Below are 26491 nucleotides of genomic sequence, written 5' to 3' on the forward strand. Positions count from 1 at the left end.
TCAGAAAATTTCCTAAACCCACTTTTTAAGGACCAGTTCAGGTCTGAAGTCACTTTCTGAGGCTTACATAATAGAGACCACCCAAAAATAACCCCATTTTAGAAACTACACCCCTTTAGGCTAGTTTCACACTAGCGTTCGGCTGTCCGCTCGTGAGCTCCGTTTGAAGGGGCTCACGAGCGGACCCGAACGCTTCCGTCCAGCCCTGATGCAGTCTGAATGGATGCGGATCCGCTCAGACTGCATCAGTCTGGCGGCGTTCAGCCTCCGCTCCGCTCAGCAGGCGGACACCTGAACGCTGCTTGCAGCGTTCGGGTGTCTGCCTGGCCGTGCGGAGGCGTGCGGATCCGTCCAGACTTACAATGTAAGTCAATGGGGACGGATCCGTTTGAAGATGCCACAATATGGATCAATCTTCAAACGGATCCGTCCCCCATTGACTTTCAATGTAAAAGTCTGGACGGATCCGCTCAGGCTAATTTCACACTAGCTTTTTTTTGGCCAATATAATGCAGACGGATCCGTTCTGAACGGAGCCTCCGTCTGCATTAATATGATCGGATCCGTTCAGAACGGATCCGATCGAACGCTAGTGTGAAAGTAGCCTTAGGTATTTAAAACTGATTTTACAAACTTTGTTAACCCTTTAGGTGTTCCACAAGAATTAATGGAAAATGGAGATGAAATTTTAGAATTTCACTTTTTTGGCAGATTTTCCATTTTAATCAACTTTTTCCAGTAACAAAGCAAGGGTTAACAGCCAAACAAAGCTCAATATTTATTGCCCTAAATCTGTAGTTTACAGAAACACCCCATAAGTGGTCGTAAACTGCTGTTTGGCCACACGGTAGGGCGCAGAAGGCAAGAAACGCCATATGGTTTTTGGAAGGCAGATTTTGATGGACTGTTTTTTTGACACCATGTCCCATTAGCCCCACTGATGCACCCCTAGAGTAGAAACTCCAAAAGTGACCCCATTTTAGAAACTACACCCCTCAAGGTATTAAAACTGATTTTACAAACGTTGTTAGCACTTTAGGTCTGGAAAATGGAGATGAAATTTCAGTATTTCCCTTTTTTTGGCAGATTTTCCATTTTAATAATTTTTGGCCGCTAAGAAAGCGAAAGTTAACAGCCAAACAAAACTCAATTTTTATTGCACTGATTCTGTAGTTTACAGAAACACCCCATATGTGGTTGTAAAACGCTGTACGGGCACATGGCAGGGTACAGAAGGAAAGGAACGCCATATGGTTTTTGGAGGGTAGATTTTACTGGGATTTTTTTAACTTGCCATGTCACATTTGAAGACCCCCGATGCACCCCTTGAGTAGAAACTCCCAAAAAGTTACCCCATTTTGGAAACTACGGGATAAGGTGGCAGTTTTGTTGGTACTATTTTAGTGTACATATGATTTTTGGTTGCTCTATATTACACTTTTTATGAGGCAAGAAAATAGCTGTTTTGGCACTGTTTTAAATTTTTGTTATTTGCAACTTTCATCTGACAGGATAGATCATGTGCTATTTTTATAAAGCAGGTTGCTACAGACGCGACAATACCAAATATGACTTTTTTTGGTTGTTTCAGTTTTACATAATAAAGCATAAAAAAAAAAGATTTTTTTGTGTCTTCGTATTCTGAAAGCCATAGTTTTTTTAAATTTTTTTGGGCGACTGTCTTATGTAGGGGCTCATGTTTGGTATGAGATGACTGTCTTATTGGTATTATTTTATGGTGCATATTACTTTTTGATCGCTTTGTATTAAACTTTTTGTGATGTAAGGTGACAAAAAAATGGCTTTTTTGACACCGTTTTATTTTATTTTTTTGCGGTGTTCATCTGAAGGGTTAGGTCATGTGATATTTTTATAGAGAAGGTCATTACGGATGTGGCAATACCGAATATGTCTACTTTTTTATTTATTTAAGTTTTATACACTAATATCATTTTTAACAAAAAGAGAAAAATCCGTCTCTTGAACAACAGGAGACATGTTACGGACCTTTGTATATCAGTTCTTAATCATGTCCTGATTAAGGACTGATATACAAAGGCCCGAAACATGTTGACTATACCCTGCCTATGAGTATTGGAAGTTTTACCGCTAAATAAAGTGTCTTCTGTTGTTCAAGAGCCGGATTTTCTCTTTTTGTCGATTTGCTGTTACGACCGTGTCCAGGCTGTTACTGTGCTCACTACAGGTGCAGCAGGTGAGAGCTGCTCAATCTTTTCATTTACTCCTTTTACTAATATCATTTTTGAAACAAAAAATCCTGTTTTAGTGTCTCCATAGTCTGAGAGCCATAGTTTTATTATTTTTTGGGCGATTGTCTTAGATAGGGTATCATTTTTGCGGGATGAGATGATGGTTTGATTGGTACAATTTTGGGGTGTGTATGACTTTTTGATCGCTTGCTATTATACTTTTTGTGATGTAAGGTGACAAAAAATGGTTTTTTACACAGTTTTTTTTTTTTACAGTGTTCACCTGAGGGTTTTTTTTTTTTTTTTACATTTAACACAAAAAAAGCATTTTTGAAACAAAATTTCATGTTTTAGTGTCTCCATAGTCTGAGAGCCAAATTATTATTTATTCTTTTTTGGTGATTGCCCTATGTAGGGGCTATTTTTTTACGGGATGAGGTGACTGTTAGATTGGTACTATTTTGGGGAGCATATGAATTTTTGATCGCTTAGTGTTGCACTTTTAGTAATGTCAGGTGACAAAAATGTTTTTTTTTACAGCTTTTTTTTTTATGGTGTCTATCGGACGGGGTGGATCATGTGATATATTTATAGAGTCTGTCGTTACAGATGCGGCGATACCTAATATGTGTGTTGTTTTATTTTTTTATTACAAAATCAGGGCAAAGTGGCTTTTTTTTTCTTTTTTAAACTTTATTTCTGTCCCACTCTGGGACTTCAACTTTTGGGGTTCTGATCTCCTCTGCAATGCAATACAATACATCTGTGGATTACACTGAGTAATACACTAACAGGTTGCCTAGGAGACCAGCCTAAGGCTGGATCTCCTCATCACCTGTAGAAGGCAGGTCCCGATGACGTGCAAGGCATTGGGCAGCCTCTGCACGGAATTGGGCAGCCTTGTCACACTGGGCTCCTTCACCCGCCACAAACCACTTATATATCGTGTTCAACGATGACCGCAGCATAGAAGGGGTTAATCTGACAGCATCGCTGTAAACAGCGATGACGGTGGATACAACAGGGGCCCGGCTACCAGGGACTGCTGGATCCCTGCAGTGATTGGGCGAGTGTTCCTGCAACCGCCCGATCAGCCCACCGTGCATGTACGGCGGAATGCGTTCTGGCACAGCATACCCCACCGTTCATGCACGGCATTTTGCGTTAAGGGGTTAAGATAGGTGAATGTAGTACATTTATTGCCTGATTATTTGATTGTACTATTATCTAACATCTTATCTTTGATCTCTGACCTTATAAACACTCTTTTTAAGTGTAGTGTAAAAGTACACTATACTTTTTACATCCTGCCGACTCTAGTAAAAAAAAAAAGTCATCTATCAGAGGCCTCTGTTTAATGTATACTTTTTTTATACGATAAATATAAGACAAAAAAGTGATAAACACAATCTTAACTTGTCATTCAGCTAGAACCAATGGGGTCAGTTTATCAAACTTGTGTAAAGTACATCTGGCTTAGTTGCCAATAGCAACCAGTCAGAATCCACCTTCCATATTTGACAGCTCCTTTGGAAAATGAAAGGTGGAATCTAATTGGTTGCTGTGGGCAACTATGCCAGTTCTACTTTACACCAGTTTGATCATTGACCCCACAATTCTTTTCTTACTGGTGGATTACTAACATTTCTGCAGGAGTTCAATGCACATGCACACCTATTATCAGGAAAGCAGTGAGCTAACTATCTGTTACTTTTTAGGCTTCTAAATTCAATTCTAACTAGTCCTGGGCTATTTGTGGCAGATTATAGTTTGATTAAATTTACAGAATATCAACTTTAGTATTGAAATATATTATTGTTGAGGGTTGTCATAACACAGATTTTGACTTGTAGTATCTGTATGGATAATTTCCTGTTTCTGTTTGGCTTTGCAAGCATCACAATTCTTATCCCGATCCTTCATTGTCCAGCTTTCACATCTGTACAGAAAATTCATAGCCTTGATTCATCGCTTCAGAAACACTACATTTCAGGCTATTCCTAGATCTTTTATTCTTTTTCTACCACATGCTGCTACATATTCCAATGATGCTGATACAGTTGCCATGGGTTGGACTGGGGTTCCTTGGCCCCACCAGAGAAGTTCACAGGGTCTAAACCAGCAGAGGACCTTCTGGTACTCTGGTGGGCCAGTCCAGAACTGCAGTTGCCTATGTCTGCCATGGAGTACTACTAAATATAGTGTGGTTGCACACTATGACTATATTTTTCGATTCAGTTAAGTCAAAGATAAATGACACAAGTTAAGGCCAAGAAAAATGGACACATGTTTAGCAAATGCACATGCTAGACATAGAAATTCATAGAGTTCAAATGTGAAGAGAAGCAAGCACATCAGGCTAAATTACAGAAATTACCATTTTCACTATTGAGCTGAAATCATATTTGAAGTAGGGAACCTGGAGCAAAAGCTTTCAAACTTTATAGTATGAAAAATGTTAAGCAAACATTTGTTGGTGGTTACCTGTACTAATCTGGAGTTATAAGGGATAAATTTGGAATATCTTTGGACTGCCTGGTCTGGATATTGAAGATCATAAGTAAATCTGCCCCTATTAATTTACTGTGATCAACTCTTATTTCATACCTGCATTACTTTTTTTTTATATTATTATGAAATTTGTGCCAAATGTTTTAAACTTACTGTTTGAAAAATTCAAGGCAAGCTTCAAATAGCCCCGCATCACATAATTCATAATTAAATTTCTGTGCAAATAGGACTAGATCCTGCTGTGTAACACACTTATACCCTTGGACAGCTGTTCTCCCATATCTTGTTAGGTTTATGAGCACCTGGGCTATGGCCAATTTAACTGGAAGCCGCCCAAGAGCCAACTGCAATGATGCCCTTATCAGCATGTGGTTGTGGGATTTGATTATATTAAATCTTACTCTGAAGGTGTAGCATGGAATTATTAATCTGCATGTTCAGAATTTAGAAATACACTTTCAGAATTAAATTTATCTCTGGGGCTAGAAAGGCAAAACCATTCAAGAATTCCCAGCTGTTTTCAGCAGCAAAAAAATGATCAGCTCTTTTTAGGGAATGTAAAGTTACTGATCATCAATGAATAAAATGAACTAAACATGTATAACACCATTTGGCTATAAATCAGATCCCAGGTTCTTGCCTTTAAGCAAGCAAAATAAGGAAGCAACTATTTCACCTACCCTAAGAAGGAAAAGCATGTCATTTTCTTTTTTTACTCCGACAGTAGTTTTAGGGTGCTCATATATCTTTACTAATTTATTAAGCTGCACTTATACCATTCCCTGACATTATTATATGTCATTGGCTTGTTTATATATGTATATGTACAGATGTGTCCATCCTAACTTTGTCTGAATCTAGTAACTGGCTCCACTTTCATATGAAACAAATATAATGCAAATTTTCCTGTAAATATCTAGTCCCCTAGTTCCGAGAAAGTACCTCTTTATATGTAAATAAGGATGTGGGTGCACTGTGGGCAGGGATGCTCGGTTTAGCGCGTCTGGTGTCCCCTGTGTTATCGATACCGGCTCTGAAATCTCAGGGATTGTCAAACACGAGCAGAGGCACTTGGTAGCATTATGGCGAAGCAATGGTGCGCCAAACAGAGTGGTGCCTTTCACAGTGCACCTAAAACTGTATTTGCATAAATATAAAAGGAAGCATTTCTCAGGAGTAAAGGACTGAATTTCACAAGAAAGGTATGATTCTATTTTGGGGCACCTACACGTCATAGCATACAGACACCCTTTAAAGTAAAATTTATTTAGTTAAATTAAAATAGTACTGTAGTTGTAGAGGCATCTTTTCATGGTGCCCATTAAGCAGTGGTAAACACTGAATCAACACCCAGGTATATGAAGATTTTTTAAAATATGTACTGTATATACACCTCTTCAAACAATTATTTTTTATTGTGGCATAGTATGTTACATAAAAGAAAGCAGGTTTGCAAATAGTAATGCAAACACTATCTACTCTAATCCTTTAATTTGTACCCTACTAGAGATGAGCAAATTTCTTGAAATTCATTTAATCTCAGATTTGGCAAATTTTTTATAAAAATTGATTTAAGTACAAATAGATTCTACCCGAATAAAATATGCTCCAATTGTCCTGAAAATTGGTAAATAAAAGTCTCTGGGCTCCTCTTATCTGAAAAGAGTCTGAGAAAAAATCTGGAGAGATGAGTGAAAAACACTGGTACACATTTTTTGGGGGTCAGGAAAGCTAATTTGCATATATTTTTTTTCTTCTGGGAAATAAGCTTTCCTTACAGAAAATATAGCTGGCTAATGCTAAATAAACCAAGAGGAGTGTTGCCTAACCTACAACAGTCACGTTGCCACGTATATTAACTGTCTCCATAATAGAAATAGTACCATGCAAGAGGTCCCCAAGGCCTCTCAGCTAGAAAATATAATTCGGTCTACTTTGCTCTGATAGAGAGCTTTTGTTCTTAAAGAGCTAGTTGTAATATAAGGCTAGCTTAAATATTGCCTAGTTATGCTGTTTTGATTTGATGGCTATGTGATCTTTCTAATCCTTTTAGAAAAATAAATTGAATCAGATTTTTTATTTAATTTTTTGTGATGAATTCTGAATTGATATGCTCATCTCTATCCTTTGCTTTTTGCCAATCTATTGTAGCCTATTAGAAAATATTAGACAGATGGACGGAAGGATAGCTGCAGAATCAGACTACATATAGTATTGTTTTTGTTTTTTCTCTAACCATGGAGACACAAAACTGTTGGAAATTGTTGAACAAGACAATTTGTAAAGTTGCACCATTATATTATTTTAGATGCATTGAGGCAATGAAATAGTAGATGGTGGCTTTGACAATATTTAAAGTGTCCAGCATACTGGAGATATTTTACTTGAAATTCAGTTTTAGAATATGTAATAAAAATATAACACACTAAACATGATCACTTATTTTCTTAAAAATCTATTGATTATTTCATATTTGGTTATTTTTTTATACTCATTCAAATACACTAACTATAGCAGTTTCGTTCCTTAGAACAGTTATCCGATAGCTACCGTAATTACCATACTTTTTCTCATCCCTACAGTAAGATTTCCATATAGTATTAAAACAAAACAAGATGATAATCTCTTCAGTTAGAGCGCAAAAAAAAATGTAGAAAACTATAGAGCCTGTATACACAGTGTGATTTAAATTGTTAGGTACAGTATCACTTTTGTGTTATCAAGATATTTCTAGACCCATGATAGCCATTTTCTAAAAACTCATCAATGCAAAACATTTTACTGCTCCTTTTCACGCAAGGCTTCTTTGTACTTGTGCACCTCAAATTTGACTATATTACTTCTAATGCATGCAATGTTTCTTGCAAGGTCTTTTGTGTCTCTACTTGTTATTATACTTTACATAATTTAGTATTGTGAATTGAAAAAGAATCTACTGCTTTGGATATTGGTAAACTGTATACAATTCTGGGCAAAGGTCCAAAACCACCCTTTGGTTGATTTATTTTTCAATCAAACAGGCTACTAAGCAAAACATTATTTATTAGAAAAATTGCAAAATATTTATCAGAATAATACACAAAGCTTTGTAAATAAAAAAAAATGCTTAGAAATTTGTTAAAAACTTTTAAAATATTATTTCTAACAGCTACACAAGACCAGGTACATTGTGAAGACTGGAATAAACACAGGTCTTCCTCCAGTCGGGCATGAGCACCATGTTACTTACCCATCTCCTCTTGCAGCCAGGACCTCTGGGACCTGCACCTACAATGAGAACGGAGCGGGAAAATGAACGGAGGGCGCACTGCACAAGCGCAGCCGTGCTCCATTCCTTTCTATGGGGCCGCCGAAAATAGCAGAGCACTGGCTCGGCTATTTCCGTCTGCGCCATAGACATTAATGGGAGCAGGGGCTGCCCGTGCGCTCCCATTCACTGCTATGGGAGCAGCAAGGAGCAGTGCTTGGTGGTTGACGGACCCCGGGAAATCCGCGGTCCTCCAGCCACAGCTTTCCCCTCTCCGTTCTCATTGTAGGTGCGGGTCACAGAGGTGGGACCCGCTCCTATCTGGCAATGGGGGCATATCCTAGCGATATGCCCCCATTGTATGTGATGGGACTACTCCTTTAAGAAACTACCCCCTCCAGCCATAATGTACTCTAAAACTAGCAGTTTACCATACATTCAAAGCTTCAGGTTCTTACTGTAAAAAAGAAACCTATAACAACTAATGCTGCTACAGATTTAAAAAATCATAACTCACATATCTTTCTTTTGTTGAATGGATTGTAAATCAAAGATCGTAACCACATTTTACAATGTAGAGGGGGTGTTGGTGACTTTGGAGTAAGTTGGGTTAGATGGAGTAGTTGTATGTAAGGTTAAGAATTCTTTGTCAGTTTAAGTATACAGGTCCTTCTCAAAAAATTAGCATATTGTGATAAAGTTCATTATTTTCTGTAATGTACTGATAAACATTAGACTTTCATATATTTTAGATTCATTACACACAACTGAAGTAGTTCAAGCCTTTCATTGTTTTAATATTGATGATTTTGGCATACAGCTCATGAAAACCCCAAATTCCTATCTAAAAAAATTAGCATATCATGAAAAGGTTCTCTAAACGAGCTATTAACCTAATCATCTGAATCAACTAATTAACTCTAAACACCTGCAAAAGATTCCTGAGGCTTTTAAAAATTCCCAGCCTGGTTCAAAACCGCAATCATGGGTAAGACTGCCGACCTGACTGCTGTCCAGAAGGCCATCATTGACACCCTCAAGTAAGAGGGTAAGACACAGAAAGAAATTTCTGAACGAATAGGCTGTTCCCAGAGTGCTGTATCAAGGCACCTCAGTGGGAAGTCTGTGGGAAGGAAAAAGTGTGGCAGAAAACGCTGCACAACGAGAAGAGGTGACCAGACCCTGAGGAAGATTGTGGAGAAGGACCGATTCCAGACCTTGGGGGACCTGCGGAAGCAGTGGACTGAGTCTGGAGTAGAAACATCCAGAGCCACTGTGTACAGGCGTGTGCAGGAAATGGGCTACAGGTGCCGCATTCCCCAGGTCAAGCCACTTTTGAACCAGAAACAGTGGCAGAAGCGCCTGACCTGGGCTACAGAGAAGCAGCACTGGACTGTTGCTCAGTGGTCCAAAGTACTTTTTTCGGATGAAAGCAAATTTTGCATGTCATTCGGAAATCAAGGTGCCAGAGTCTGGAGGAAGACTGGGGAGAGGGGAATGCCAAAATGCCTGAAGTCCAGTGTCAAGTACCCACAGTCAGTGATGGTCTGGGGTGCCATGTCAGCTGCTGGTGTTGGTCCACTGTGTTTTATCAAGGGCAGGGTCAATGCAGCTAGCTATCAGGAGATTTTGGAGCACTTCATGCTTCCATCTGCTGAAAAGCTTTATGGAGATGAAGATTTCATTTTTCAGCACGACCTGGCACCTGCTCACAGTGCCAAAACCACTGGTAAATGGTTTACTGACCATGGTATTACTGTGCTCAATTGGCCTGCCAACTCTCCTGACCTGAACCCCATAGAGAATCTGTGGGATATTGGGAAGAGAAAGTTGAGAGACGCAAGACCCAACACTCTGGATGAGCTTAAAGGGAACCTGTCACCTGGATTTTGTGTATAGCGCTGAGGACATGGGTTGCTAGATCACCGCTAGCACATCTGTAATATCCAGTCCCCATAGCTCTGTGTGCTTTTATTGTGTATAAAATCCGATTTAATACATATGCAAATTAACCTGAGATGAGTCAGAGCTTGAAAATATGACTCTTCTCTGGTCACAAAAGTAAGATATGACTCTTTTATTATGTTAATTTGCATATGTATCAAATCAGTTTTTTTTTACACAATAAAAGCACACAGAGCTATGGGGACTGGATATTGCGGATGTGCTAGCGGCCATCTAGCAACCCTTGTCCTCAGCTATATACCCAAAATCCGGGTGACAGGTTCCCTTTAAGGCCGCTATCGAAGCATCCTGGGCCTCCATAACACCTCAGCAGGGCCACAGGCTGATTGCCTCCATGCCACGCCGCATTGAAGCAGTCATTTCTGCAAAAGGATTCCCAACCAAGTATTGAGTGCATAACTGAACATAATTATTTGAAGTTTGACTTTTTTTGTATTAAAAACACTTTTCTTTTATTGGTCGGATGAAATATGCAAATTTTTTGAGATAGGAAATTTGGGTTTTCATGAGCTGTATGCCAAAATCATCAATATTAAAACAATAAAAGGCTTGAACTACTTCAGTTGGTGTGTAATGAATCTAAAATATATGAAAGTCTAATGTTTATCAGTACATTACAGAAAATAATGAACTTTATCACAATATGCTATTTTTTTTTAGAAGGACCTGTATAGGATGATGTCCAGTGGAAACAAGAGAATCATTGGTTAGAGAGTTAGTGAGAGGTTAAATGGGTCATTGGGGAGTTAGAATGGATTGACTAGGGAGCTTTCCTGGCATTTATACCAGATGTAAACCAAAAGCATCAAAAACATGACGTGAACAGCACAAAACTTTCAGTATGTACATTAAGTAGACCATGTTAGAAACCACAAATTACAGTAACGTGTGCATCACTCCCACGGGTATAGGGAATGTATCTGATAAGAAAATGTTAGGGAAATTCTATATTTGAAGTTGTCGAACATTAAACTGAAAATGGCTCCAGAGGAGCGACTTAATTTATTATGTAACCATTACAGGATTCCTTTTTTGTGAATTGTGATAACTCTTTGAAGTTAATCAATATCAGAAAAGTTATTTCAATTACCACACTAAGATTGTTATTGACAGAGAAGTAATAAAAAAACAAGATGCTTTGTGTATCTTACAGTAGTAATGCAGGAGACAAAGTTAATATTTCATTCTATTATTATTACGGTAAATGTCAATTGAACAGTCCACTTGTAATAAGACACATAAAGCAAAGCAAACAAATCTATTGTTGGAGAGTAATAACCCTTTCAAATTTATGACAACAACTTATAATACTGCTTTAATTGCTCATTGCTTAAACAGAATGTTTCATCAGAAAATGACCTGTTCTTTAAATTACATTTTTATGTTAAACATTTTTTTTTACATTTTTTTAAAATGTTCTTTTAATTTTCCATGTCACTATCTATGTTTAAAACGAATTCCTAAAATTGTGCAGTACCTTCTTAGTAGCCGTCTCATTACAGTCACAGACAGATTACAATGACAGCACCTATGAATAGATAACACAGGACCCACCATTCACAATAAGTGATGTCACAGCTTATCTACTCCCTCCTGACCTCTGCACAGGTCACACAGTATGTCTAGAAAAATCTTCCATAGAAGTCAGTGCAGTTTCCCCCAGTATTCTGTGCCTATGGCCCATGTAGCTGTTATCAAAGAGCAGGAAGCCTTGACATAGTTTAGCAAAAACTGCAGGATTTAAGGATAATTTCAAAATATAATTACAAAAACAATTTTTTGGGGAGGCTGGTAAAGAAAGTTAAAAAGAACTTCATTCCTTCTTGTGCCCACTCTGATCCAGCATTGGTGCTCTGTCATATTCCCTGACTGCAGGCAGTGACATATTGTTTGGCTGCAGTACTGAAAGTCAATTGGCTGCTGCATCCAATCATGGTGTACAGCACAAGTGTTCTGCCTCCAGCAGAGAGAGATTCATTTCAGTTCATGTCTATTTAATTTCTAATTCATTCTGCTGCAATTTCTGTATTCCTGTAGTTATTAGTTAGGTAACAGCACCATCTAGCGGTGATAAAAATGTATTGCACCTTGTTTTCTTGTTAATATAGGTTATTGCTTTGTGGGAGGTGCTAGGCATTGTGGGTAGTGCAAGGAATTCTGGGAAGGAGAAGCTCCAGTCTTCAGTCTGCATACAGACTACAGGACATCAGCAGAGCTGTTACATATAGTTCTCCTTCTTAAACTCCACCATCTTTGTGCAAGTATATCTGGTGAGTTAGAGCTACCTTGTTACAGGGACAATATGTTATGCAGAGCTGTTTAGTTAGGTATAAGTGTCACTCAGGGAGTTATTTCTGTTAGCTAGACATGCAGTTCTATGTATAGGCAGCCATTTTGGACAACTGCTTTCTCTGTCAATGTATTACTGTACATGCTATTCTATATGTTTTACTTATGCAAGACATTTGTATTCTTGTAGTTTTACCAATTCACAATCCTGTGACCAATAAACAAGTTAGACTACAGAAAACAGTCCTCTTATTTGGAAGACAGGAATGGTTTACACCGAATGTCAGACTGCACACTGTGTGAACGTGAATGAAGACAGAACAACAAGACCACTGAAACGAGTGATTGGCTGCAGTGGTATACACAATGTCAATGCTCCAGCCAAATAATATGTCACTAGCTGCAGGTTTATATTTGTTATTTAAATAGGCCTCTCATCACTGTGGTAAAATAGACAACCCATTTTATTAGAATATTACTGGTATATCACCTATTGTATTTTTTCTGTGTAAATTATTATTTTATTCACATTTTATACTTATTTTTTTCATAAGTACATAAAGATTACATAAACCATCTGAGCATAACGGTAAACAATGTTGTAGGTTATATAAAACCGATTAACAATATAAATCATAAAGAACAGCATTCAGTTAATTCTGGAGGAAGGGAGGTGGGGGAGAGGTGGGAAGAGGGAAGCATGGTTACTAATTAAAAACGCCCTGTCACAAACTAGAAAAAGGTAAGACTAAACCTGACCTAGCTTGCTCATACAAGTGAGGAACTGTTGGAAGACTAATCACTCGTGAGACTAAAACTATCTAGGTACATTATAGCGATTATCTGTTGCAATCCAAGCAGAAAATATATTTGATTTCTCAGCAGCCAGCCATCTTCCCCAAATCTTCTCAAACTTATCTGGTCTGTGTGCCGTAAGCCATCTTTTTCGTTCAAAATCATATACTTTAAACAATTCAGTGAACCAGTCGTTCAAAGTCGGAGGGTCTTTCTGAATATGATCTTATATTGGAGTTCCTGATAATTGTATGCTGGAGAATTGGAGAGCGCATTGCCTAGTATCGCTAATTTCTGAGTTTCAGATAGTGGGTGTTGAAGTTCTTTGGACCAACTTTCTAGAAAACCCGGATCGCTTGAGGGAGTGTTAATCAGTCCATAACATTTCGAGAAAATATGAGGAATGGGGGTTTTGGTGGAGATAACTTTGAGCCACCAAGAATTCTCACAAGGGGGTGAAATGGGGATCTCAAAAGCTTTAAGGAAATTGAATAACTTCACCAAAGTGCCTTTAAAGGAATCATCTCCCCCTTGGCGTCACACTTCAAATTGTCATGCCAGAACATCCACGAGGTAGGGATGATGCAGGTAATTGGTGATTCCCTAGACAAATCTTGAACAAAATGTAGGGTAGCGTTCAAGGAGTGCCACTTCCTGATTGTTTCCCTAGTTATTGCATTTTTAATACCTTTTCGTCTTTTTGGGAAGGTAGAGGTCTTCCATAGCAGAGAGGTCAAGTCTATTCCTGCGAAATCACGCTCTATCGAGACCCATTTCTTTCTTACCGGATGTGTGAACCATTCAAGTGACCTGGAAAGCCAAGCAGCTTTATAGAACTTCTCTAAATCTGGGAGATTAACCCCTCCATCTTTCCTGGCTCTAGATAAAAGCTCATAGGATAGCCTACAAGTTTTGCCCTTCCAAATGAACTTAGCAATCAATCTCCTGAGTTTATTAAAGAAATCTTTGGGTATATTGATGGGTAGCGTTTGTATTAGGTCCTATTGTATTTTTTCTGTCTTCATACACATTCACATAGCAAGCAGTCTAATATTCAGCAATAACCATATGTCTTCCAATTAATAGGACTGTCTCTGTAGTCTAACTTGTTTATTGGCAAAAGGTGCACCACAATGATATGGAACTGACAATACTGGCTAATCCCTCAGGCTGATGTTAAAAATTGAGACTTTAGCCAATGTATTCCAGTCAGGAACACAACAGAGCCCTTTTGCAACACCGTCAAGGTATCTCAGTGTGGCATGGGTCCTACCACTAGACTACCTATGGTGTGTGAACACGGTCTGAAAGGTGCTAAGATCCAACTTATGGCCAAGCTCCCACATACCTCCATAGTGAGATCACTCATGCAGTGGGAGAAGAGATAAGGCTGCAAGCCTCACCTATAACAGGCCATGTGACAGGCTACCAGGTGCACTAGAATGTTACCAGGATTGCGCAATGGCACATTCCATACATATAAAGAAAAATCACTAAAATAAAGTGGCCTAAATTGGAGGAAATGCCCCAAAACCCCAAACACTGTAGCGTGTTTATAACCGGGGGAGCAATTCCTCCGCATGTGATCCATTGCTAACAGCAATCCCCAGCAAAAAATGCATACAATGGAGGATGTCGGCAGCAGACCACTTGCACCACAAAGGAACCCTACACAAAATGGAGTAGTGTGTGGATGAAAATATGTAAATACATAAATCACTGCAAAAGGTGCACCACAATGATATGCAACTGACAATACTGGCTAAACCCTCAGGCACATGTGGTGCATGTAGTCTGCTGCCGACATACTCCATTGTATGCATTTTTTGCTGGGATTGCCATTAGCAATGGATCACATGCAGAAGAATTGTTCCCCCGGTTATAAACACGCTACAGTGTTTGGGGTTTTTGAGCAATTCCTCCCATTTAAGCCACTTTATTTTAGTGTTTTTTTTTTTGTTTGTTTATTGGCAAAACAGTATTTGAGTGGTAAAACTATAAGAATACAAATAACATCAATACGTTTATAGCATAGCATGTACTATAACATTTGCATTACACAGAAGCACATGGTAAAATGGCTGCCTGTACAAAGATTATATGTCTAACATCTAACAGTATAACAACTGCCCTGAGACAATTAACTAGCTAAATAGCTCTGTATAACATGATGTCCTGAAACAAGGTAGATCTCTCTCACCAGATATGCATACACAAGGATGGTGGAATTTAAAAAGATATGCAGAAGGACATCTCTGCTGGTGTTTCCTTGATGACTGGGGGTTTCTCTTTCCCATGATGCATTACACTTCCACAATCAATAATTTGCACCTCCCACAATGCAATAATCTTTATTAACAGAAAAACAAAGTGTAGTACATTTTTAACACCACTGGATGATTCTATTACCACATTAATCACCACAGAAATGCCGAACACTGAGGCAGACGTGATTTGTAATGAATCTCAACTCTGCTGGTCAGAACACTTCCTGTCTGGCGTCAACAGATGCCACTACTAAATTCTCCTTTCTTAGCAACCAATTTTGGTCAGTGATGTGAACAAGCTTCTTCAAAGCGGTGTCCTTGGAAACTGTTTGGCCTTCGCTGAGATAGTCTACCTTTTAGCATGACATTCATGTTGTATAGTGCGAATTATTATGTTCTTGGACCTTTCCAGATTAGGAGCTGTAAAGGAGTGTTTGCAGTGATGCCAATCTTTGCATGGCTTCTGGCTCACAGGTAATGTAAGACTGAACTATATGAACTCAAGCTATAGCACAAACGAGGAACATCGAGGTGGAGAACCTGTTGAAACAATGAGGTTTGAGTTGGTGGGCTAAAGTCACTGTACGTAGAACACATACTTCAGGTCGGACTTCTTCATTGGCATCTGGGTCTACCAATTCGAACATGTTGGATCCGATACTGCAAGACGTCGAACGATACAGGAATGCAGGACCCATAAACCATGTAGTGTCTTTAAGGTGGCTCGCTGCGATGGGTCTAGTCGCGTGGTAGCAGGATTATGCTGTGTAAGCACATAGTGCCACTGTTTTGGACAAGTGGATCTCCTGATCCTTTGTACCCGATTGTAGACTTAGATGTAAAAGCGTTTCGTTGCAAATATATTCTAGGACTACCTTGCTGTCCGTATAAAAGATGTATTGCCTTTGCATCTTGACTTCAGTTAATGGCATGGAAGCATATGGTCGTGCCACATGAAGGCTGGTCAAAGCTTCGACAGACTTCTTCCAACCTGTCCACAGATCCTTTTTCTCCATGGGAACTGATCTTCCCAATCAGAAGTCTCTGTGGTGAAGTCTACTTAGCATCATTTTACCTTGGATGGTAGCAGGCGCTACAAAACCCAGAGTATCATATAAGCTGTTTAAGGTGGACAGAACTCCTCTATGTGTGAAGGGCTTTTCTTCCTTGCTAATTTGGAATGTGAATTTGTCTGCCTTCAAATCCCAGAGCAAACTGAGGCTCCACTGCATAGGAAGGGAGTCGGTGCTAAGATCCAAGTCTTTTAGATCATTTGAATGGCCTTGGGGTGAGAAGACTTCCATTAACTCACGGCTGTTGGAGGCAATTGTGTGCAACCTCAAATTAGATAAAGCGAGCATCTTAAGCCCTTTTTAAGAGACTGATTGCGGTCTCGTTCATGGGTGTGGATTTCAAGCAGTCATCCACAGAGAAATCTTTTTCCACAAAGGATCTGACATCTGACCCATACTTTGCTTCACCCTATCGGGCTGAATGTCTGAGACCGTAGACAGCGACTGCAGGGGAAGGACAGTTTCCAAAGATCTGCACTCTCAGTCGGTACTCTACAATGTTCTTCATTGAGGTCGTTGTTTCGGTACCAGAAGAACCTCAAGTAGTTTCTGTGTTCTTCCTTAAATGAGGAAGCAGTGGAACATCTATTGTAGGTTGGCCATAAATGCCACTGAATCTCTGCGGAAGCGTAGAAGTACCTCTAGAAGTCTGTTGTTGAGGTCTGGACCAGACAGTAAGACATCATTTAGCAAGACGCCTTCGCCCATGGCGCTCGATTCGAATACTAGTCGTATCTGCCCTGTTTTTTTTTGGGATGATAGACGCCAAATATGGAAATATGGGTAAGTACCAACACTCCTCGGAGTCTTGAAGCACGGGTGCCATTTCTGCATGGTTGTTCTGGAATATTCTTTCCATAAAGGTAAAGAAATGTTCTTTTGTCTCTGGTGTCCTCCGAAGTTTGTGCTTGAGGGAGATAAATCGACTGTAGACAAGTTCTTTGTTGTTAGGTAAGTTCTTTGTTGTCTCCGGGGTTTAAACAGTAAAGTTGCAACCCTTTTTGACTTTTCTTTTACTATTCCTTGATCCATGATCTCCTAGAACAGCCTGTGTTCTTTGGACATTTTGACCATGTTGTCTTCTCTTGTCCTGTGGCAAACTGCGCACCCTAAGTGATCTTGCTCACCATCGCAGGCGTGGTCTTCACAGGAGGTATCTGCGAAAGGACACCACACAGGAGCGCTGTGTGGCAATTCTTTTATCAGGAAACTGCTCTGACATGGCTGGAATAGGGAAGGACGTCCATTTTCAAGTGTGCTGATGAGCATACTGTTGACTGAGGTAGGCTTGTGTGCTCCTCCTAGACAGACGTCTCCTATGATGACCCATCCTAGGTCAAGTCTCTGGGCGTATGGAGCGTGGGGACCATTAATCTGTCCTTGAGCCTTGTGAACTCGTAGTATGTCTCTTCCAATGAGTAAGACTATTGGGGCTTTTGGGTGCAACTATGGTATCTGGTGAGCTATACGCCTCAGGTGGAGGTGGTATGCTGCTACCTCTGGTGTAGGTATCTCAGACCGGATGTCAGGTATGTGATTGCACTCCAGTATGGTTGGCAGTCACAAGTAGGTCTGACCATCTATGGACTCCACCTTGTACCCACTTGCTTTCCTCCCCGCCATCTCAACGGTACCTACACACTTCCTTAAGGAGTAGGGAGAACTGGGCCCTATGATGTTGAAAGTGTCGAAGAAGGTGGATTTAGCTAAAGACCCGTTGCTTTGACCATCTAAGATTGCGTATACCTTAATCGCCTTATCTCGATGGCTGTCCGGATAAACTCTGACAAGGCAGATTTTTTAGCAGGACTTCCACCCTGCGAGTCCTTTACATATCTCAGTACAGTGAGAAGTGTCTACTGCGGTGTCTACATCAGTGTCTATCTGCTTCCCAACATGCTCCTCTGTCTGGGATGATACCTGAGAAGGTTGTCCAGTGTGTAAAGCTGTGTTGTGTTCTGTGCTACCGCATTCTGTGCATGTCACACTCACCTTACAGTTCCTGGTGAAGTGTGATGTTGTGGCGCAGCACCTGAAGCAATTCTTTGCGGTCCTCTAATGACTTCTCCCTGAAGGCTCTGCATTTTAGTAGAGGATATGGTTTCTTGTGCAGGGGGCATTCATTGGTAAGATCTTTGTGTTTGTTCTCTTCTTGAGAATACTTAAATGGCTTGTAAAGAGAAGCTGTGGTAGCAACGTTAATTTTGTGGACTGCTACTGGTGTTTTATGAGGTTTGACACTAGGGGTAGTGGAACATGACAATGTAAAATCAAAACTGGGATCATTTCTAATCCTCGCCTGTTGAGTAACAAAGTCTACAAACACCACAAAGGGGGGAAATGGTACATTATGAACCTGCTTATAATGAAAACCATGCGCAATCCACTTCTCCTGTAGGTTATAAGGGAGTTTTTGGATAATCGGGTTGACACCTCTGGCGGTGTCTAGGAATGCTAGCCCTGGCAGATCTCCTTCTGCCTGAGCAACCTGTACATCTATTAACAAATCGCTGAATTCCATGAGCTTCTGGTGACCCACTATTCTGGGAAAATTATCAATTCTCTTAAATAAAGCATTTTCTAATAGCTTCTATTGATCCATAACACTCATCAAGTCTTTCCCATACCATCTTTAAGCCTTTGCCAGACTTTCTTCCAAGCCACTTTACCAAGAGATCTAACTCCTCACTATAGGAAAGATCTATGTCTCTTATGGCATTCTGAAAGAAGGCTCGCCATGCCCTGTATTTCTCTGGGCGATTGGTCAACTTTATAAGTCCTTTGGTAACCAGCTGCCGTTTAGCAAAGAACTTAGCGAAGTCCATGGCGGCCTGGTTAGCACCAATACTACCCGGTGTGTTGTTGTTATGCTTAGGAAAGTCTGTATAATACCATTCCGACGCGAAGGGTGTCCCTTTAAGTTGAAGCAAAGGTTGTAGCTTTCATTCTGTAGGGTAGTATCGTATACATTCCTGCTTGAGGTACTGTGGTTCAAGGTAGGATCTTTGGCACTCTGTGGGATGCTGATGGACATATTCTGAGATGCAATGTGCTGGATCTTGTAAATCTAGGTCTGGCCCAAGTACTTGGCTTTGTTTCTCGAATTCGGGGAACTCCAAACCTTCCAGGTACTCTGCTTTGGCTAATGCGGCTGCCGCTTCTTATTCTGCGGTAAGTTTTTCCTTGGATGCTTGCAGGTATGCTGTCTCTTCTTCCAATCACGCTTGCAGGCCTTCCCTCTTTTTTTCCTTCGACACTCTTTCTTTTATTAGTTGCATCTCTTGTGCAGCAAAGGAAGACCCTACTTTTGCAGCTTCAGCTTCTGAATGGGCGAGAGCAGCCTGTTCTCTTATTGAGTATTTGCTAGAGCAGCTTGCTTGTGACCTGGTCCTGTATGATGATGCCTTGCTAGCGGGCATTGTGTGTCTTTTGCTGGCTGTTTAATGTCTCTGTGCCGACTCAGTCTAGGTAGGAACGGACTTCAGCGTGGTCTGGATCATGTTGCACTTGCTGTGGGTTACAGTCTAGCTTCTTGTGACTGCATGGCAGCCGCTGCAACCCTGATGGAGGCTCCGTATAGTCAGATCCACTAGCATCTGTTTTTACTGTTCTGTCTTCATACACGTTCACACGGTGTGCAGTCTGACATTCAGCATAAACCATTCCTGTCTTCCAAATAAGAGGACTGTTCTTTGTAGTCTTACTTGTTTATTGGCAAAACAGGAGTATTTGAGTGGTAACACTATAAGAATACAAATAACATGAATAAGTTTATAGCATAGTATGTACTGTAACATTTGCATTACACAGAAGCACATGGTAAAATGGCTGCCTGTGTAAAGATTAAATGTCTAACATCTAATAGTAACATAGTAACATAGTACATAAGGCCGAAAAAAGACATTTGTCCATCCAGTTCGGCCTGTCATCCTGCAAGTTGATCCAGAGGAAGGCAAAAAAAAACTGTGAGGTAGAAGCCAATTTTCCTCACTAGGGGAATAAAAATTCCTTCCCGACTCCAATCAGGCAATCAGAATAAATCCCTGGATCAACGATCTCTCTCTAGTAGCTATAGCCTGTAATATTATAACGCTCCAGAAATACATCCAGGCCCCTCTTGAATTCCTTTATTGTACTCACCATCACCACCTCCTCAGGCAGAGAGTTCCATAGTCTCACTGCTCTTACCGTAAAGAATCCTTTTCTATGTTTGTGTACAAACCTTCTTTCCTCCAGACGCAGAGGATGTCCCCTCGTCACAGTCACAGTCCTGGGAATGAATAGATGATGGGATAGATCTCTGTACTGACCCCTGATATATTTATACATATTAATTAGATCTCCTCTCAGTCGTCTTTTTTCTAAAGTGAATAACCCTAATTTTGATAATCTTTCAGGGTACTGTAGTTGCCCCATTCCAGTTATTACTTTAGTTGCCCTCCTCTGGACCCTCTCCAGCTCTGCTATGTCTGCTTTGTTCACTGGAGTATAGTATAACAACTGTCCCGAGACAATTATAGCTAACTAAACAGCTCTGCATAACATGATGTCCCTGAAACAAGCTAGATCTCTCTCACCAGATATGATTGCACAAGGATGGTGGAATTTAAGAAGAATATATGGAGAAGGACATCTCTGCTGGTGTGTCCTTGATGACTGGAGGGTTTCTCTTTCCCAGGATGCATTACACTCCCACAATGCTTTGCACCTCCTATAATACAATAATTTTTATAAACAGAAGAACAAAGTGTAGTACATTTTTCACACCACTAGATGGTGCTATTACCACATTAATCACCACAGAAATACCGAATACTGAGGCAGACGTGATTTCTAATGAATCTCAACTCTGTACTGTATTCTTTTGCTATGGGATAAACCTTTTCTTCAGTGACAGTTTTTGCTGTTTTATTCCATGTTGCAGAATATTGCTTGAATGCACAATAAACTATTGCAACTTTTTGCTACTCTCCGAGTATATTCAGTATATTCCTGTGTTCTCTCAGTGCTAGAATCACAAGAACCATGCTGCACCACTGTCCTGACCACTTTCAGCCTATAATTTAGTGTTGATATTTTGATAGCATTTTCTTATTGGTGTTCTCTACTCTTACAATTCCTCTACATATTCATTGAGTTAGAAGAAATTCTGAATATAAGGCAGGGCAGTGTTGAATAAATGGAATTCTAACCATTGTACTGTAAGGCCATCATCAGAGTGTAGGCTGTCTGTAAGCAGACTGTATCTGCTAATTAAATTCTGATAATAAATACACATCTCTTTTCCTTGCAGGGTGGACTGATCGCACTGCTTTTACTTCTGCTAATTTTCTCAGTTGCACTGTTTGCTCAACGACGCTGGTACAAGCGGAGAAGAATTCCACAAAAGAGTGCCAGCACTGAAGCCACGCATGAAATTCACTATATCCCATCTGTTCTGCTAGGACCCCCTTCTCGGGACTTTAGATCATCTAAGTTGCAACCTCACAGTTCAGTATTGAGAATGTCTATACGAGAGACGCCAATTTTGGATGACTATGATTGTGAGGAGGAAGAATCTCAAAGATGCACAGAGCGAGGGAATCAGTTGGATCACACAAAGCAAATAACACAAGATAGAAAAGACAAGAGAAGAATACAAAAAAGAGGTAAGTGACAAGCATAACATCTACAAAAAATAAAAAATCTGCTGTCTTAAAAATATTTCTAAAAAGTTTTATTTAGAAATATAATCCTCCTCAGAATGTTCAGCCTTATCAATCATTTGGGTGTCTTTCACATGTGCGGTAACCTTCTATTCATTTTTAAGGAAGTTCTGAAAGATAGCCGATATGGCACCTATCTGACAATGATGGAATATCTTAGTTACAGTATATGCCATGTCACGAACTAGCGAGTGTGAACCCACTGTGCCACGTGTCCTACCTCCTCTAAGGGCATTGTCTAAGTGAACCCCTCGATTTTAACATTACCCCTGATGGTGGGGATAGACTTTCCCTGAGAGGGAACACCAGGTCACTCTCTTGAGGAGGATAGGCACACGAGGCAGCTGGTCCAGGCGGACCAGGAGGTACCTGAGAAAGGTACCAGAGGTACAGTTGTTGTTAGCAGGCTGAATTGTTACCAGCAACAGCAGTGCAGGACCGAAGGATGAAGCAGAGGTGAAGTCAGACAGGCAATATGTCAGGGCAGGTGGCACAGGTACAGGTCAGGCAATCCGGATGGGCAACAGGAGAGTCAAGGCAAGCAGGCAGGGATCAAACAGGTAGCAGAGTCCAGGAACACAAACGACACAAGGACATTGACACTGAGGCATCTGGGAAGGGGGTTAAACCACTTATATATGATCCAACACATGATCCAACCCATAAAACACAGGAAGTGACGCACGCCGGCCCTTAAAGAAATGCTGCAGGAAACAAGCAGCAAGCATGCTTTGGCCAGGGCTGAAAGGAAACGCTGGCAGCTGATCACTGCTGAACATGGCGACCGAGACTGCGGCGGTAAGCAGGGGAACTGCGGCGCACAGCAGCCGCTGTTACATGCCACTAATGTCTGAGTTGATAAAACCCCTTTAATGGGGTTTTCTGGGATCACTATGGTTCTTAACAAATACACATTTGTAGTTGCTTACCTCATTTTATTTTACATTTTGGACTCTCCGTTTTCACTATATAAACAAATCACTCAGTTTTTTTTTCCCATCCTGTATGTAGAACTTCCTGTTACTTTATCCAACCAAACCCATGATGCACTTCTCCTTTCTGTGGCATAGCTCTAGCACCACCCCTAACAACATTCAGATAGTCTATAGCTCCTCCTACCCAGCTCGTTAGAGATAGACACTTCCCTATCACTAACACTCATGGACGTAACATCACAGGAAATAAGAAAGAGTTGCATGGACATGGTCATGTGACTACTGCCCAGAACAGAAGATAGGAGAAAAAAAAGCTAAAATAAATATATTACAAAATTATAGCTACCTTCATAAATGATCATTTTAAAGGATGTTGATGCAAATTGATAAACCCTTTTAAGATACTCTTATTAGCTATATTAGCTACAGAAAGTAAAAGATAGACAGTGTTACTCCTACACGTGTCACACATATAACTAGGGATTTTCTTGTCAATCAAGCATATCAGTGTGTCTGGTTACTCCTGAGTGATATGAGGAATAGTAAGTCCCATGATTTCTAGTAAACCACCTCTGTAATTTATAACTCCATTTAACGGATTTAACACTGGGCTTCATGGCATCAGTTTTCCTGGGGAGATATTAGGGTGCTGCTGGTAGCCCTTGTAATTTACTAGTAATTGCCAGCTGTACCTGGACTTGTCATTGTTTCAGGTGGCATTTCCAGGTCCAGTTTAGTAATTAGCAGCAAACTGCAAATGCTGCCTGTGGCCTGTACCTCACCATACCAATATTTAAGAAACCCAACGTCACATTTCCGCCACCATGTCTAATGCAATGCATTACGCTCTTCTCCATAATACTTTAATTTGCTATGTGTCAAACTTTTCCAAACGTATTCTCACCTATCAGTAGTATCAGTGATCTTTTACACCACTCCACTGCTCATGTAATTTTTTTGCTATTTTACAGTTTTAAAGTGGACTTTTTCTTTGCAGTCCTGCATGTAGCCAGGATCTTGGAGTCAATTTTTACTATTTCAGATGGCACTTACATATTGCGAGCATTATTTAAAGAAGCATACAATAAGTACTTCATAGATATGGGTCCCACCTCTCACACCCTTGCTTATTGGGAGAATGAGGAGTCCCATGCCCCCCATTTATCAATTCAAAGCTGCTGCACTCTCCATTGAAATCAGTGCAGAGACGGCTGTTCATGTTTGTTACTCTCTTCATTGACGCCTATGGGAATCATAATTGACTTTTGTGTTTCTTTACAGACTTCTGGCCATTTTAAAACCTAGATTTTTAGAAGTTATATTGCGCCAAATACACACCTTGTAGTCCATGTAAAAATAGTCAAATAGTTTTACTAGATTACGGTACTAATGTAATCACAAAGATTTCTCTAATCTAATCACTATTTTTCCTTTATAGATAACTAGAAAAAGTACACGGCATTACCCGAGTATGAAGTGTTGGTCTATTTGTGTGTTTATTGGATCTGTTCCAAGGGTGCCCAGGAGACCAATCCATGCCCTTGTTTTTTGTGTTTTTTTTTTGCTTTAGTTTTTTGTGTTTTTTTTATGCTAGTATACCCTGGCAGTTACACACTGTTTATTTGAATTTTAACTGCTTCCCATAACAGTAATCTCAACAGCACCCAGCCTCTTAACTGTGACCTCCGTAGTTCCCTGCCCCTTAACTGTGACCTCCGCAGAGCCGTGCTCCTTTAAAAGTGACCTATAACAGTGAAGAAAAATGAGTCGTTATGATGGAAAAGTGGTGTAAAACTGTGTATGTCAGTGAGGCGAAGACTGAAGGACCTGCAAGCTTCTATTGTCCAATAAGGCGACTGTGTGTATGTCAGTTAGGATATGAGGGAAATAGCTGCACACTTCTATTGGCTATTACAGGTCATGTGATGTTGCCATATTTGCATAAAAAAAAAAAAATCTCAAGAACGATACATTCTAGAGAGCTGAGAACTTTATGAAAGTCCCAGACACCTAAAGTACTTATGATGTTATAGAGGACAGACATTGATTTTTCTAACATTGATTAAAGGGATTGCCTGAGTTTTTCTTAACCCTTTCATGACCAAGGGTCATTGATTCCCCAGTGTCCAGGTCAAAATGTACAAATTTGACATGTGTCACTTTATGTGGTAATAACTTTGGAACACTTTTATTTATCCAAGCCATTCAATGTATCTGCTTTTAAAACAGAAAGTGATACCACATAAAATATTTATTACTTAACATTCCCCATATGTCTACTATATGTTGGCATCATTTTGGAAATGTCATTTTATTTTTTTAGGACGTTAGAAGGCTTAGAAGTATTTTTTTTTAAAACCCACTTTTTAAGTACCAGTATGAAGTCACTTTGCGTGGCTTACCTAGTGGAAACCCCCCCATAAATGACCCTATTGTAGAAACTACACCCCTCAAGTTACTCAAAACTGATTTTACAAACTTTGTTAACCCTTTAGGTGTTCCACAAGAATTAAAGGAAAATGGAGATTGCATTTCTAAATTTCACTTTTTGGGCAGATTTTCCATTTTAATAAAAAAAATCTTTAACACATTGAGGGTTAACAGCCAAACAAAACTCAATATTTATTACCCTGATTCTGCGGTTTACAGAAACACCCCTCATGTGGTCGTAAACTGATGTAAGGGCACACGGCATGGCGCAGAAGAAAAGGAGCGCCGTATGGTTTTTGGAAGGCAGATTTTGATGAACAGGTTTTTAGATGCCATGTCCCCCTGATGCACCTTACAGTAGAAACTCCCAAAAAGTTACCCCATTTTGGAAACTAGGGGATAAAGTGCCAGTTTTATTGGTACTATTTTGTACCCCAAAAATATGATTTTTAATTGCTCTATGTTACTTTTTTTGTAAGGCAAGGTAACAAAAAAACTGCTGTTTTGGCACAGTTTTTTTTTACAAGATTTGACAGTTTAGATCATGTGCTATTTTTGTAGAGCAGGTTGTTACGGATGCAATGATATCAAATATGTCTACTTTCTTTGTTTGTTTGTTTCAGTTTTACATAATAAAGCATTTTTTTAAAAAGAAATTAGGTTTTTGTGTCTCCATTTTCTGAACCCCATATTTATTTATATTTTTCTGCCGATCGTCTTTTGCACAGGCTCGTTTTTTGCAGAAAGAGTTGAGGTTTTTATTGGTACCATTTTGTCTAATTTTTTGTGGGATGAGGTGACGGTTTGATTGGTAATATTTTGGGGGGCATACGCCTTTTTGATCGATTGGTGTTGCACGTTTTGTGATGTAAGGTGACAAAAATGGCTTTTTTGGGAACTGTTTTAATTGTTGTTTTTTTTTACGGTGTACACCTGAGGGGTTAGGTTATGTGATATTTTTATCGAGCATCGAGTTGTTACAGACGCGGCGATACCTAATATGTACACTTTTTTATTTATTTCCCTTTAACACAATAATAGCATATTTGAAATTTTAAAAAAAT

At 39.8% G+C, this 26491-nt stretch overlaps 1 protein-coding gene across 1 annotated transcript in view; it reads left to right on the top strand.

Annotated features, from left to right (window-relative positions):
• ASTN2 (astrotactin 2) overlaps window positions 1–26491 on the top strand; it is an 859422-nt gene that overhangs the window by 159460 nt on the left and 673471 nt on the right. The window contains exon 3 of the mRNA XM_044306147.1: window positions 21651–22005. Within this exon, the coding sequence (XP_044162082.1) occupies window positions 21651–22005 (355 nt within the window). The remainder of the gene's footprint in view (window positions 1–21650; window positions 22006–26491) is intronic.

This window comes from Bufo gargarizans, chromosome 9 (genome assembly GCF_014858855.1).
Source record: "Bufo gargarizans isolate SCDJY-AF-19 chromosome 9, ASM1485885v1, whole genome shotgun sequence".
NCBI lineage: Eukaryota > Metazoa > Chordata > Amphibia > Anura > Bufonidae > Bufo > Bufo gargarizans.